This window comes from Anolis sagrei, chromosome 2 (genome assembly GCF_037176765.1).
Source record: "Anolis sagrei isolate rAnoSag1 chromosome 2, rAnoSag1.mat, whole genome shotgun sequence".
Taxonomy (NCBI): domain Eukaryota; kingdom Metazoa; phylum Chordata; class Lepidosauria; order Squamata; family Dactyloidae; genus Anolis; species Anolis sagrei.
In genome coordinates this window covers 220,517,719-220,531,671 of record NC_090022.1, presented here as the reverse complement: position 1 = coordinate 220,531,671, position 13,953 = coordinate 220,517,719, and the positions used below count along the sequence as shown (strand labels likewise).

Sequence of the window (13,953 nt, the reverse complement as noted above, 5' to 3'; positions counted from 1 at the left end):
CATTTCCAGCATGATGCAAATTGACTGCCCATGATAATAATGCTAAAACTGTTAAGAAAGCCCTTATGTTTTATTCCAAGTTTTTCAATATAATTATATGAAAGACAATATGATACAACATTTTAGGGATTAAGGAGGTAACTCTACATTATTATCAAATCTTGTCCTTGAAAAGAAATGCAGGGGATCTTCATTAATAGGGAATTTTATTACAAGAGAGTCACTAGAGTATGTAACTGTGCAATCCTACCTTATATTTTTCATTCTCTTAGATGTTTTATGAGCGTGTAGATTCTGCACTGAAGTTTGAGAAGGCTGTCAGCAGATATTTCTATAAAATTAGCTCCACTTTTGCCAGACAGTATAATCACACAACCATGTGGAACAAATACATGGGATTTGCATGTATGAAGTAGCCTTTTCTTAATTCTGATGGCAAATGGGGAGTACTTAAGAGGAGAGGCAAGAGAAGTGCTGCCCACAAGAACAAAGAAGTTGCATTCACCTCATATTGGCCACTATCTTGCCACATGACATTCATAACGATTTGCATCCCAGCCAGTTCTTTGGCCGCCTGACTGCTTTCAAAAGAATTCCCTTGTACCCCACATTCTGACTGAAGATCCCAATGAGTTCTGGAATTGTTTTCATGTGACCATCCCAAACAGACAGTTTTGCAGTGGAACTGGGGAATGCATATCTCCTTACTTTTCTCAATTCACCACATGGCAAGCTGCCTCATCCCACCCCTTTCCCTTACCTCTTTCCTCCTCTGGCAGCAGCAGCCCCTTCTACCCTGTGGTGCTGCAGATGACCTGGGCAGAGGGGGGAGTGTGGACAGGCAGGCAGTCTCTTCCCCAGAAGGAAGGACTGGAGAAAGAGGCAAGTGTGTGTAGATTGCGATCAGCTGCTCCTGTGACTCCTCCAATTCCGTGGCCAAATTTTACGTGATCCCAACTCTTCACTTAGGTGACCCGATTTGGGTTTGCAACCCCATGTTTAAGAAGCTTTGACCTAGACTATGGTTCCAGGCTACATATACAGATGTGTACAGTTTTCTTCATAGCATTATAACAGGTATACACTGAGTGAAATGAAAATATGTCTCAGTTCTGAGGAGCCTTCAAGTCTAAAAATGGGTCTACAGCTGTAGACCCTGCTGTAGATTCATGTTGCTTTTGCTGAAATATTCTTGTGTTGGGGACATGGGGCGGAAGTCTCTGGCTTTACCATGCCTGTCTCTTCAGACAGCTAAAGAATTGACAACCTTAGGTGCAAACACTATTTGAAGATTGTAGCTGCAACCACCATTCGATGTCTGTTTAGTGCAAGTTCGCTATTGAGCAGAGAACAGAAACCATATCTCTACAAAACTAACAGTTTATATATGCTGATACCTTCATGGTTGAAGACAAGAACCAACTTTTGGCAAGGTTTCTAGAAGTTCATACATTACTGGCATTTCTTTTCATTGTCTTGGGGCATTCATCTTGCCCAAGAAATACAAGTTACATTTAATGTATGATGTCTGCAAGCACACATATACTTTTCTGTTTTGATTTTTGAAAGGCTCCCATATGGCATTAAACTGGTTAATTAAATACTTACCTTTTCAATATAAAAGAGATGGCTCATTCTTCTAAGTGAGCTCAGTTTGTCAAAGGAAATATATACCGTTATCTTACCATCTTCATCACCTGCTAGTGGCATGAAATACAATGCTTTAAAAACATAAGAGATGTATTTTGCACGAGTGTAACCAGATATTGAATGATCTATTAAATGTGTGACTGCTCATGTGTGTGTGTAATATTAATGTTATTTATTTGCTCATATGCATATTAAAAACAGTGTGACCTAGTGAAGTAGTAGCACTGAAATGCCTCTCATCTTTATATTAATTTATGCAGGTCCTATTGCTCTTCAGCATATAGTCTTCTAGTTGCTAAGCAACCAGAAAAGAAATACTGCACATGCTTTCTGTGTTTGGTAGAGCTCTCATTTTTGCAGTGCATTTTTAAAAAATGTCTATGAAAACCGGACATAGAGATTAAAAATGAGAGCAGCCTATTAATCAATTATCATTTGCTTGTAGCATGCCCTCATTTGCAACAACCACAGGCTTTCTTTAAAAAATGGTTTTAGATTGTTGTCTTTAACCATGTCATCTTACACATACACAAAGGGACTAAGGACTGAAATCTTTTTTTTTTAAAGCCAGATAATTCGTGAGGATTTTTAAAGGTAAATTTCAATTTTCTGTTATGCTCTAGGAATGTGAGCAAAGTCATCTGTCGTACAATTGCATTTCTTTCACATAATATCCCTCTTTTTTTCAATATATTAGATATGGGTGATCCTGATACAGTCCAGATTACTTCCAGCAGAGTATTTTGTCAGTGCTACATTTTTTTTAAACGGAGACAAATCATTCTTTTCTATTCAAAAATACTGATTACCACAGCTGTACATAATTGTAAATTCCTTACAAATTAATACCCTCGAGCATTTGAACTCCTGGCTAGTTGTCATTAGTCTCATTCCCATTTGTTAGCGGCTACATGTTTCACCTTGTTGTAGAAAGTAGTCCCCTTCAGACTGAACCAATCAAGCTATATCTAGAGAGAGTGCATTCGGTAGCACTGAGGAGGCAGAGCCACGCATCACCATTCCTACTTGCCAGTACAACATGCTGCCCAATTACTACTAAGATCTTGTGCTCAACTGCACCATTTACCTTATATTGGTATAGACTAATCCATCCAGGATCCACTTCCTCTTTGATTAATGGAGATTGTGAATGAGGCAATTCAGTCGCTTAGACCCTAGTAGTTTATCTCATTATGTTCTAGCTGTATGAATCGTATTCTAAGGCAGAGCTCTCCAAACTCTGTGTCACAACACATTAGTAGGAGCCCCCAGTGGCACAGTGGGTTAAACTCTTGTGCCGGCAGGACTGAAGACTGGCAGGTCATAGGTTCGAATCCTGGGAAAACGCAGATGAGCTCCCTGTGATGGGACATGAGAGAAGCCTCCCACAAGGATAGTAAAACATCAAAATACCCGGACATCCACTGGGCAACATCCTTGCAGACGGCCTGTTCTCTCACACCAAAAGCAACTTGCAGTTTCTCAAGTCGCTCCTGACATGGAAATTTTTTTTATTAGTATGTCATGCGAATGTAAGTAGAATCCTCCAAATATATGTTAAATAAACAGTACCACTAAAGATTAAAAATGTTTAGTGACAAAGTGTTCGTGTCTTCATCTAATATTCCACCAAATATTCAAAAGCTGGGTTCATCAAACTCTTACATTTCATTAGAATGGAAAGTAATTGCTTTATTCGTGTTTGTTTCAAATTCTTGCACATATTTACATATTGTTACTCATAAATTAGAAAAATCATGGAAATGTATGTTATTGTAAATGAAAGGTTTTTATGAGATACACTGTGTCCCCATACATTTCATAATTACAATTTATTTATGTGTCGTCTCTCTTATAAAGATTTGGTTTAACTTCCTGTTTGCTAGTAAAACTGAATAATTGTGTTGCAAAATGATGCATGTCTAAAAAGTGTGTCACTAACATGAATTGTTCACAAAGCTTTCTTCTAAAGGACAGAGTTCTATCTCATGGGCTTCCATTCAGAGGCCTTTGGTTCGGGGGTCATCTGTCTGCAGCTTATATGACTTATGTAATATACATAGAAGAATTGCTAGTGAAAATAGCAAAGACTGGCGCTGCTTTCTCAAAGTACTACCTCCAAAGTAGTAAAAAAGGAAAGGTTATTGTTAGAATCTTTATCACATAACACCTCTGGGCTGTCTGAATGAATTCAGAAATTCAAAATGAGGATTTGTTCCCACTGTTGCATGAATCTAAGATGTCAGCAGTGAAAATCCACCTTGTCTTTTAGATGCCAAAACAGCAGGAGTCTCCTTTTTTGCATAATGGACACGTTTGTATTTTCAAAAATTTCGAATTGAGAATTTTTTCCAGGACAATTGCTGACTGTACTGAGTTATTCAAACATTTATCTTAGCACTCACCTCATAGCCTGATAATACTCGGGGAGAAGAGCAAAAGAGGGACAATCTTTTTCACAACGAAACAACATAATGTTCTGTTTTGTGTCTGTTTTTATTAACAGTTCAGGACGACAATTAAGTGAAGTCTTCATTCAGCTGCCTTCCAGAAAAGAATATCCAGAGTACTATGAGTTAATTAGAAAACCAGTGGACTTCAAAAAAATAAAGGTAGGCATAAGTTCTGTTAGGCATGAATTGGTGGGAACACGGGAGAGAGCCTTTTCAGTGACTGCTCCTAGGCTGAGGAACTCTCTCCCAGGGGAAACCAGGATGGCCCCATCCCTGCTGGCCTTCTGCAGGCAGGTCAAGACCTTCTTTTTGCAGGCATTTGGGGAAGGTTGGGTGCAATTGGCCGGGGGGGGGGGGTGGTATGAATTTTAAAGGCCATTTTTAAGTGTATTTATTGTATTTTAATTCTGTTTTTACCACTCTGTTACTATTTAATTATTTTTAAATCTTTTTATTGCACTTTTTTAACTTGTCTTGTGTAGAATTGTTAGCCACCTTGAATTCCCACAGGGAGAAAGGCAGGGTATAAATAATGTTAATAACAACAACAACAACAACAACAACAACAATAATTGAATGCAGCTTTCCAGCTTCCAGCCAAATTATCATTTACACTCTTACACATACCATAATATAAAATACTACTTGCTGTGAATCTTCCGTGTGTATAATATTTCTCTGTCAGATTCTTATTTAAAACCAGTTCCTAAGGCTACACACTATCAACAGCTGTATTAATTCTGGAAGTTTTCACTGCAGTAGCACTTTATCTGTAGTTCACCTCCTAAGATTTCCAATAATTTTTTTATAAAGTGCCATTTACCTTATTTACAGAGGCTCGGTCAGGAAGACCATGAAACCAACTGCAATTTTTAAGACCAGAAGACATTGATTAACAAGTTATCTTGCCTTTTCTTTTCACTGTTCAATCTGTTTTTCTTTTTTGCATATTAGGAAAGAATTCGTAACCATAAATATCGAAGTGTTGGTGACCTGGAGAAAGATGTTATGTTGTTGTGTCACAATGCTCAGACGTTCAATTTAGAAGGGTCACAGGTTTGTATCAAACAGTTTTCCCAATAGTACTAAGGATATGGATGGATGTATTTGCATTATATACTTTAAGGTGTGAAATACATGTTCAACGTTTTCTTACTCTTATCCTATATTGGATTGGATCGTTTGACAATAATTATATATAACAATTTAATGTGTTGGCAATTCTTTTCTTTTTCTTTTTTGGCTTCATGTTTCTTTTAGTCTAACAGTAAGTGTGCACATGTATACACAAAATAAATACATGGCACTCCCTTCACTCTACTCCCTGCAAAGCCCATGAGGATCATCTCTAAAAGACCCAAAATCTCAGAATTGTGGTATCTATTCCTAGACTTCTAGAACAGCATGAAAGGTGACCATTAGTTACATATCACTGCAATGATGCAATGCAGTCATCTTCAACTTTGGAAGATTAAAAAAAGTATAGTGCAACTCTCAAGGCTCTCATGGATACCCTCCTCTATGTTAGACAGAGCTCTAGTAGTTGTGCTATTTGTCATCAGTCCTCCAATTCATGGCTAGTAGAATCTCATCTTGCAAGCATTGTAGATGCTGTGCTTAGGGCCTGCCATAGATGATCAGCTTGAAGAGTGTCAACCTCTTCATCATAAGCATGCTTTCTGTAGTCAGCCAACGGGCTGTTTGGTGGATTGGACATGGCAGGAGAGTATTTGAGAACAACATTGCCTGTACATTATTCTCGCCATCATAATTTTGCTTCTACTCAGTCTACCAAATACACAAAGAAAACGAAACACCTTCGACCCTAACGTGGACTTTAGGGGAGACCTCTGAAGGCAATATGCATTCTTTGGGGTTGCCCACACATGCATTAGGCCTTGTTAAATATATGGGGTGATTTATAACCCTGTTAACGGTACATTTCAAAAATTTAAATCTTATGCTAGTGGCACACTTGAGCTATCGCAGGCTCCATTATAATTATCCCATTGATTAGAATTTCAGGAATACTTTTCACTGGACTGAATCTCTAATCTTTAACTTTATACACTATTCCAAAAATCAAGGACATTTGGCTATTCATATGTAATTGGGTTATATTTCCTAGCAGTGACATGACTTCGGGGCAATACATATCATCAGATGACACCAAAAGGACTTGCTATCAAAAGTTGTGTAGTGTTTCAGCAGATTTTTTTTCAAAATATAACAAAACCTAATTTGCATATACTGTATCAATATTTCTACAACACTAAAATTCTTCAAACTTTCTAATGCATAATTCACCGTAATCAAAGCTGTCATTATCGCCCAATTACTATGATGCTTTGAATGGTTTCATCTGCATGCAATATTGGGTGGACTTGCTTTCATTGGGATTTGTCAAGTTTCTGGTATTTTAGCTACAGTATTGTGGTCTGGTCTAGTACGGCCAACACCTTACATTATTGCACTGGGTGATACCAACCCAAGTGATTCCACTGTTCCCCATTAATTTTAATGAACACAACAATTGGTGAGAGATGATGAGACTTATAACCTGACACCTGGAAAGGCATGCTTTATCTCTGATCTAGTCCCCTTTTCTCAACAGTCAAGCATACTGTTAAGCAAAGTTCCTACAGTAAATCACTATTATGAGGGATCCAGTAAGTGTTAATCATGACGGAAGTTAGTACAGGCATTATACTAAACCATATGACAGTTCTGGGAATGATTTAAAAATCTATAGATGAAAAGATGTGGGCAGTGAAGGAATGCTAAATTCTTCAGCCCATTCATAATCACTTAACCATAGATAAATAAATCAGAGAATTGTGGAATGAAATTCATACTTCATTCCACAAAATTCTGTTTTAGCTAATGTGAGTTGTTTTGTTTTTATATGAGAGGCACGTGTTTGTTTCTGCTTGTATAAATTATTAGATTGTAATCTAAGTCTTCATTAGAGGTATTCACTGAGAAGTCTTAATCGCATTTGTAATAAAATATTTAATAATTCAAACATACATGTAGGTGGTCCTTGAAATTTGAAAATTCATTTTGTGTTGGGTTGTCACTGAATGGTTTTTAAAGCCTACATTTAAGTGCATTAAAAATTAACATTGGCATTTCCTGTAAAATTCATGCAACAAGACTTTTTGACTTGTAATGGGGGAGACAAGCCATGCTCTCTGTGGGTTTGCATAGAAAATACCATTCCATGCTGTGAATTCTTGATGAAGCACAGCTTGCAATTCTGATGCAGGTTTGCTTTCTTACTACAGATCTATGAAGACTCCATTGTTCTCCAGTCAGTGTTCAAAAGTGCACGGCAGAAGCTCGCCAAAGAAGATGATAGCGAGGAAGATAGCAATGAGGAAGAGGACGATGAGGAAGATGAGTCAGAGTCAGAATGTAAGTCCCCCATGAAAAAACTGAACAATAGGAACCAGTCTCACAGCGTATTTCAGTTGCTTTTGGCCAGATTAAAAAAAATTGATCTAGTTGACTTGTACATCGCAAAATATTTTTTAGAACTCTATTAAATGTGTGGTTCATCTAATACTTGTTAAGGGCAGGTTTTTTCCCCCTCTTTCTCAAATTTTGGGGGCCTACAGAAGTGGAGGAGGAGGAGACCTTAAGGGACATTTACATTCATCCCATTTCAAACAGAGATTTTAAAATGTTAACTGTGTCCTTTGTAACTGTGTGTTGTAGAATAAAGACTACAGATACGTTTTTTTAGAGTGGGATTTGTTTCTTTACAGTGGAAAAAAATACATGACCTGTCTACTCAGTTTCTTTTGAATTATTTCTTTTTTCAGCTAAATCTGTAAAAGTTAAAATTAAGCTAAACAAAAAAGATGACAAAAATCGGGACAAAGGGAAAGGCAAGAAGCGGCAAAGTCGGGTAAAAGCCAAACCAGTTGTAAGCGATGATGACAGTGAGGAAGATCAAGATGAAAATGTAAGAATTTTTGTTCACAAGCAGTATATGGTTTTTCTAGTGGTTTACTCTCATATACTTATAATTGCATTAGGTTACATGAAAAACAATTCTGACATTTACAAACTCATATCTGTATATTCGTTTAGATGTTAGTACCTGGACTAAATGGCTGGGATCAAAGGAACCCTGCAGCACCAGTTTTAAATGCCAAAATGGAATTTGGGATTATATTTTTCAAAGTGCAGGTTTTCACTCCTTGGCCAACTACAAGAGGACTGTGAGTCAAAGGGGGTGGTGGGGTTAAATCCCACAGGGCATGTCCAAGCTTGAGAACAGTTAAGACAGCCATTAGAACTCAGCTGAATCATTTGGAGTTAACTGCTAAGGCTCAAATAGTATATAAATTACAAGGATAAACAAATATTCTATATTGATCACCAATATAATTTTAAATTGGATTCTTTGCAACATCCCTTTTCTGAATAATAATAATAATAATAATAATAATAATAATAATAATAATAATAATGGATTGAAGAGAAACAACTGGAAAAGCTGATAAGATATGAAGATTTAAGGTTTGAACTGCAAAGACTGGCACAAGCCAGTCAAGGTGGTCCCATTGGTGATCGGCACACTGGGTGCAGTGGTTAAAGACCTTGGCCTGCACTTAAACACAATTGGCGCTGACAAAATTACCATCTGCCAGCAGCAGAAGGCCACCTTACTGGGATCTGCAGGCATTATTCGCCGATACATCACACAGTCCTAGACACTTGGGAAGTGTTCGACGTGTGATCTAATACAACAGCCAGCAGAGTGTCTGCTGTGGACTCAACTTGTTGTGTTAATAATAATAATAATAACAACAACAACAATAAATACACTTTATTTATATTCCGCTTTATCTCCCCGGAGGGATTCAGAGTGGATTACAGTACTCATGTAAAGCAAACATGCAATGCCTTTTACACAGTGAACACAATGACATACAATACACAGACAAAGGTAAAGCACGCTTTAAATTCAGGGATCCCATTGTAACTCTTGTTGTTTATATTACTTCTGAAAACAAGGCTGTGTTCACTTGGAACTAAGCACTTGTGAAGCCTGCTAAGTTTGAGTCTGAATAAATGTGGCATAAAATCGTTGATTGGTGACTCTTACTTACATTTACATGGAAGTTATTCCATGTGAATTGAATTTAATCAGACTTCCTTCCAAATAAATATGCATAGTATAGAGTAAACATGAGGTATTTAAAATAAAGCATAATACCTTGTTGACTGCATATTTACAGACTTGTCTTAATAAAACTGGATTCGTGTGCAGACATACAGCATACTGATAGCCATTCCTTGGCAGTTTGTGTCACAGACTGGAAAGAATGACCAAGAAACAATGCATTTCCACACAATGTGACCTTGACACTGCCAAGACAGAAGGAAGGCTGTCCCTGAAGATTTCACAATCTCTGAAGAATTATGTTGGAGAACGCTGTTTTTAAAATAATCTGGTCCACTGGCGTTTTGGAGCTTTATAGATTATAATAAACAACCCATAATATGACCACACTCTCTGAATCTCTTCAAATTTCCAAACATTCTTAAGAAGCAAATCTTTGCAGAACATTTGATGGTAGTTGAGATGAGATATAACTGAAGCATTTGTCACTTTAACCAGACATGCTATTTCTAATAGGCATAACTGGCATTCCGTTGTGCAAAACCTCCTGGACTACAACCATCACCTGGGCATCTATATTTATAAGTAAGCAGTAGGGTGTACACAAATTGCAAACCTGAGTGTTCGGGGAGAGTGTAATCCCAACTAAGAGACCTTTTTTAATCAACCAATACAACCCCTAGTCAAGCTTTTTCTTAATGATGTCAGGCAATAGGATTAAGCTTTAATTTTCCAGTTGCTACCAACACCAGAGATTTCAGAACTTGAACAGCTCCCTTGGATTTAGATGGAAAGGAGATGATCATTGAGAGTCCTAGCCTATTAAAAATTCGATGACATTCAAATTATTTTTCAGTTTAATAATGTAAAAGACTACAGGATTTTAATTTAATTACAGTTTAGTTTAATTTAATTACAGTTCTAAGTTTTGGCAAGCTTGACCCCTGATAGAGTTGATTCACAAGCAACATACATAACATGTGTTGCTACATCAGAACTCTTAACATTCCACCGCATGGATCAGAGTATTTCTCTCACAGACAATGCAAGAGGCTTATATTATTTATTGTGTAGATAGATGTCTCCCTAATGAATGTTGCATCTCAGTGGCCCTCAGCTTAGTGACTGCTTTCATGTGGAACAGCTTAAAGCATGTTACAGATGATGGCTCCTAGGTTCTCAGAAAGCAGTGTAAGAAGTGTGTATAAAGGTTATACACATTCATGCCAAAATAGCAAACACAATCTCTTTAGGGAAAGCAGAAATGGGCTGATTCCCTTGTTCTTACTCAAAATGGGTTCACCCGTTTCATATACTTCTCTGCTATCCTTTTACTATTTCCAGCCTTGTCTGCAACTAATTTTTCCCTTTCCTTTAGCTGCAGCTTCATTTCTAGTCATAGAGAGCAAAGTAATGAAAAGGAAGGCTTGCTCTCAGACAAAAAAAAATTGAAATTGTAGCTTGCTACCTCCTTCTGATCTTTACTGGGCACTGAGAGTGATGACAAACAGCAGTGCCCACCATCCCCCTTATGGCTTCTGTAGCCCATATTTTGAAAAACTGGAAGGAGTAAGAAAGAAATGAAGGCTACTTTTAAGGAAGGAAAATAATGTTTGCTTGGATCAGATTCATTTCCATGTTTGTCATTTCATAGTAGTCCAGAGCACTAAGAAACTTTTCCTTCTGTTCACAGTGTCAAGGCAGGGGAAATCCAGCTTTTCAGAATCTTCGTTATTTTTTATTAGAGCCTCCCAGGCCCAAATTCTCTTGTTCCCATCCTTGGCATTAGCAGATAAACACACAAGGGCATTGTGCATGAGAAAAGTTGCCCAGTCACGCTGTAATGTTTGATATAACCTAATTCACATCCCTGCATGAAAACCCATTTCTCTAACCAGGGGCCCTCAAACTAAGGCCCGAGGGCTGGATACAGCCCTCCAAGGTCATTTACCCGGCCCTTGCTCAGGGTCAACCTAAGTCTGAAACAACTTGAAAGCTCACAACAACAACAACAACAACAACAACAACAGCAATAACAATCCTATCTCATCAGCCAAAAGCAGGCCTACACTTCCCATTGAAATACTAAGTTTATATTTGTTAAAATTGTTCTTCATTTTAATTATTGTATTGTTTTTAAGTGTTTTTGCACTACAGTAAGATATGTGCAGTGTGCATAGGAATTCATTCATTTTTTTTTTCAAATTATAATCCAGCCCTCCAACAGTTTGAGGGACTCTGACCTGGCCCTCTGTTTAAAAAGTTTGAGGATCCCTGGCTTAGACACTAGTATAACAATATACATTTAGGTCTCTGCCAATCCCCGTCAGGGGTTCAAATCAGCATGAAATTCCCTGTTGTATAGTGGAAGGGAGTCTTCACTCCTGTTAGGGAACTTAATACCTTATTGTGGTCTCCTCAAGGAACAAAACACAAAGCTGTTTGTTCCAACTAGAAGGAACTTCTTTCTAAAGTTGCAGAAATAGTACAAATAGTGCAAATGCTAACACAGTATGTACAAACACTCGCCTATCTTCATCCACTAACCTCCTATCCTCATCAAATGAACACGGGGTTACTACAAACTTATATGCAATAAACTCAGCACTCTGCTTCCACACCCCAATTACAGTGAACCTGTGGTTAATTCTGAGACATTGATTCTGTTAACACTTTAAAAAGTGCTGAGTAATTTACACATTGTGACAGTCCCAACATTCTTTGATTGGGGCAAATCCAGAAATATGATTAAATCTCTTGAAATCTTTAGGATTTAAATACTTTGACAGCAAATATTTCAGCAGGACTTGAGTGCCCAGTTATGTCTGAATTGGATCTGACCTATTATTTATTTATTTCTCATTTACGTTTTATACTATATCTCTTGTAATAATTATAGTGTATCTATTGTAGTTACAGTATTGTGTTGCAATAATTTCTCCTTTTTATCTTTAATGCTTTCAGATCCACAACCCAATCCCTCTAATCTGTTTTTCCCTTCTCCCACTTTACACCTAGGACCAGTCAGAAGCAAGCGGAAGTGATGATGAGTGATCCATATGGTCATATGTTCTTAGATGAGAACCTTTCTTCTCTTCTCCCATTTTACACCTGGTGGATTCACTTTTTTGGATAGGATTTGGGGTGTTTCTGTACTCATCATCTATAAAATAGCTTTAGGGTAGTGCCAGACAAACATATGATATCATGGTGTAAAAAAGGAAAAAAAATGTAACATACTGTGACCAAATGGGCCTCAAAGTTGAATAAAAATGTTTTGATGGGGGGAAAAAAACATGAGTTGATAGTATATTTCTATGGGTTGGGTTTAGCTTACTAATGGTTTGACTATTCCTGGTTTTAATATTTGATCAGATGCTAGTAACTGGCATCAGAAAGATTATTTAAAATAAAAAACAATGTCTTTTGTAGCATTGCTAACCAGGAGCCATTAAAAGCAACTGGTGATTTTATTTTTCATCAGGCAGTTTTCAAGTTTTCATTAGTTCTGTATTTGTTTTTACATTGTGGTACATATATGCAATTTTGTTTAATAGCTTCTAAATGTATGATAGCTAGCATCTCCGCTGCCATGTTCCATTCATTGCTTCACTTTATGCTCAGTGATCTCTTGAAAAAGAAATGCTTTTTGAACTGTATACATGAAATTTATGTCTACTTGTAAACTTTACTTTTTCTCCTCTCCTTCCCTGCTTTTATCCTCTTTGATCAAAAATGTTGGATTTTTTAAATGCTGTTGAATATTGCAATCTATATAGTATAAGGAATGGCTTCTTTCATCAAATTATCTTTTGCGTTACCAATATGGTTTGCCACCTTTCCCCAAAGTGTACTTAATCTTTGCTTTCTTTGCACAATGTCTTTGGTTGCAAGTCATAAGCCTGAGGCAAATAAAATTCCAGTAATTTTGAAGGTTGTGTCACCTGTTATTTGAACCAGTTCTATCTTCACTTACATTTGCTGTATCTAAGCATATCCTGAGGTAAATGGCTTCTGTCACCTTTATCAACATTTTCTAATTCTCGGAGAGCTGCTCTAGAGCAGGGCTTCTTAAAACTTTTTCCACTTGCATCTGCTTTCTGCCTGAGAGCTTTTTTTGTGACTCCTTTCTGCTTGATAATTTTTTACACTACCTCAGGTATATAAAATAGGTATAAAAATCAGATATTTAATTATAATAAATCACCATTGGCAAGGCTTGCTAAACAGGCTGATTTTCCTTTTTATGAAGTACAGCTGAAGTATTTTCTGCAGAATTCACTGTAAACACTGCTGTTGCTAACAGATTTATGTAAATGTCTATGTGGCATTCAGAAACCTTTTACTATTGCCAATTTTAAGAACCGCAACATTATGCTGAGAGGACCTCATTTGGCACCTGGAGCCATAGTTTAAGAAGCAGTGCTCTAGAGCAAGGAAGGATTGAGATCCTTTGGCTCTAGAACAGTAGTTCTCAACCTGTGCGTCCCCAGGTGTTTTGGCCTATAGCTCCCAGAAATCCCAGGCAGTTTACCAGCTCTTAGGATTTCTGAGAGTTGAAAGCCAAAACATCTGGGGACCCACAGGTTGAGAACCACTGCTCTAGAAGATACAGGCCTTATGTAACAGCAGGTCAAAAGATTACATAACAGACTATAAACAAAACTTTAAATTTGTTCATATGCTACAAAATTGCTTGTTTTGAAAATTCTA

The 13,953-nt window shown here is 37.3% G+C and overlaps 1 protein-coding gene across 4 annotated transcripts in view; it reads left to right on the top strand.

Moving 5' to 3' along the window:
• The window catches only part of SMARCA2 (SWI/SNF related, matrix associated, actin dependent regulator of chromatin, subfamily a, member 2), a 126,315-nt gene extending 113,142 nt beyond the window's left edge, over positions 1-13,173 (top strand). For all 4 annotated transcript variants that reach the window (XM_060762260.2, XM_067464420.1, XM_060762261.2 and 1 more), the window contains 5 exons: positions 4,157-4,262; positions 5,058-5,159; positions 7,391-7,520; positions 7,931-8,073; positions 12,259-13,173. In XM_060762260.2, the coding sequence (XP_060618243.2) occupies positions 4,157-4,262; positions 5,058-5,159; positions 7,391-7,520; positions 7,931-8,073; positions 12,259-12,294 (517 nt within the window). In that variant the 3' untranslated portion in view covers positions 12,295-13,173. The remainder of the gene's footprint in view (positions 1-4,156; positions 4,263-5,057; positions 5,160-7,390; positions 7,521-7,930; positions 8,074-12,258) is intronic.
• The last annotated feature ends 780 nt before the right edge of the window (positions 13,174-13,953 follow it).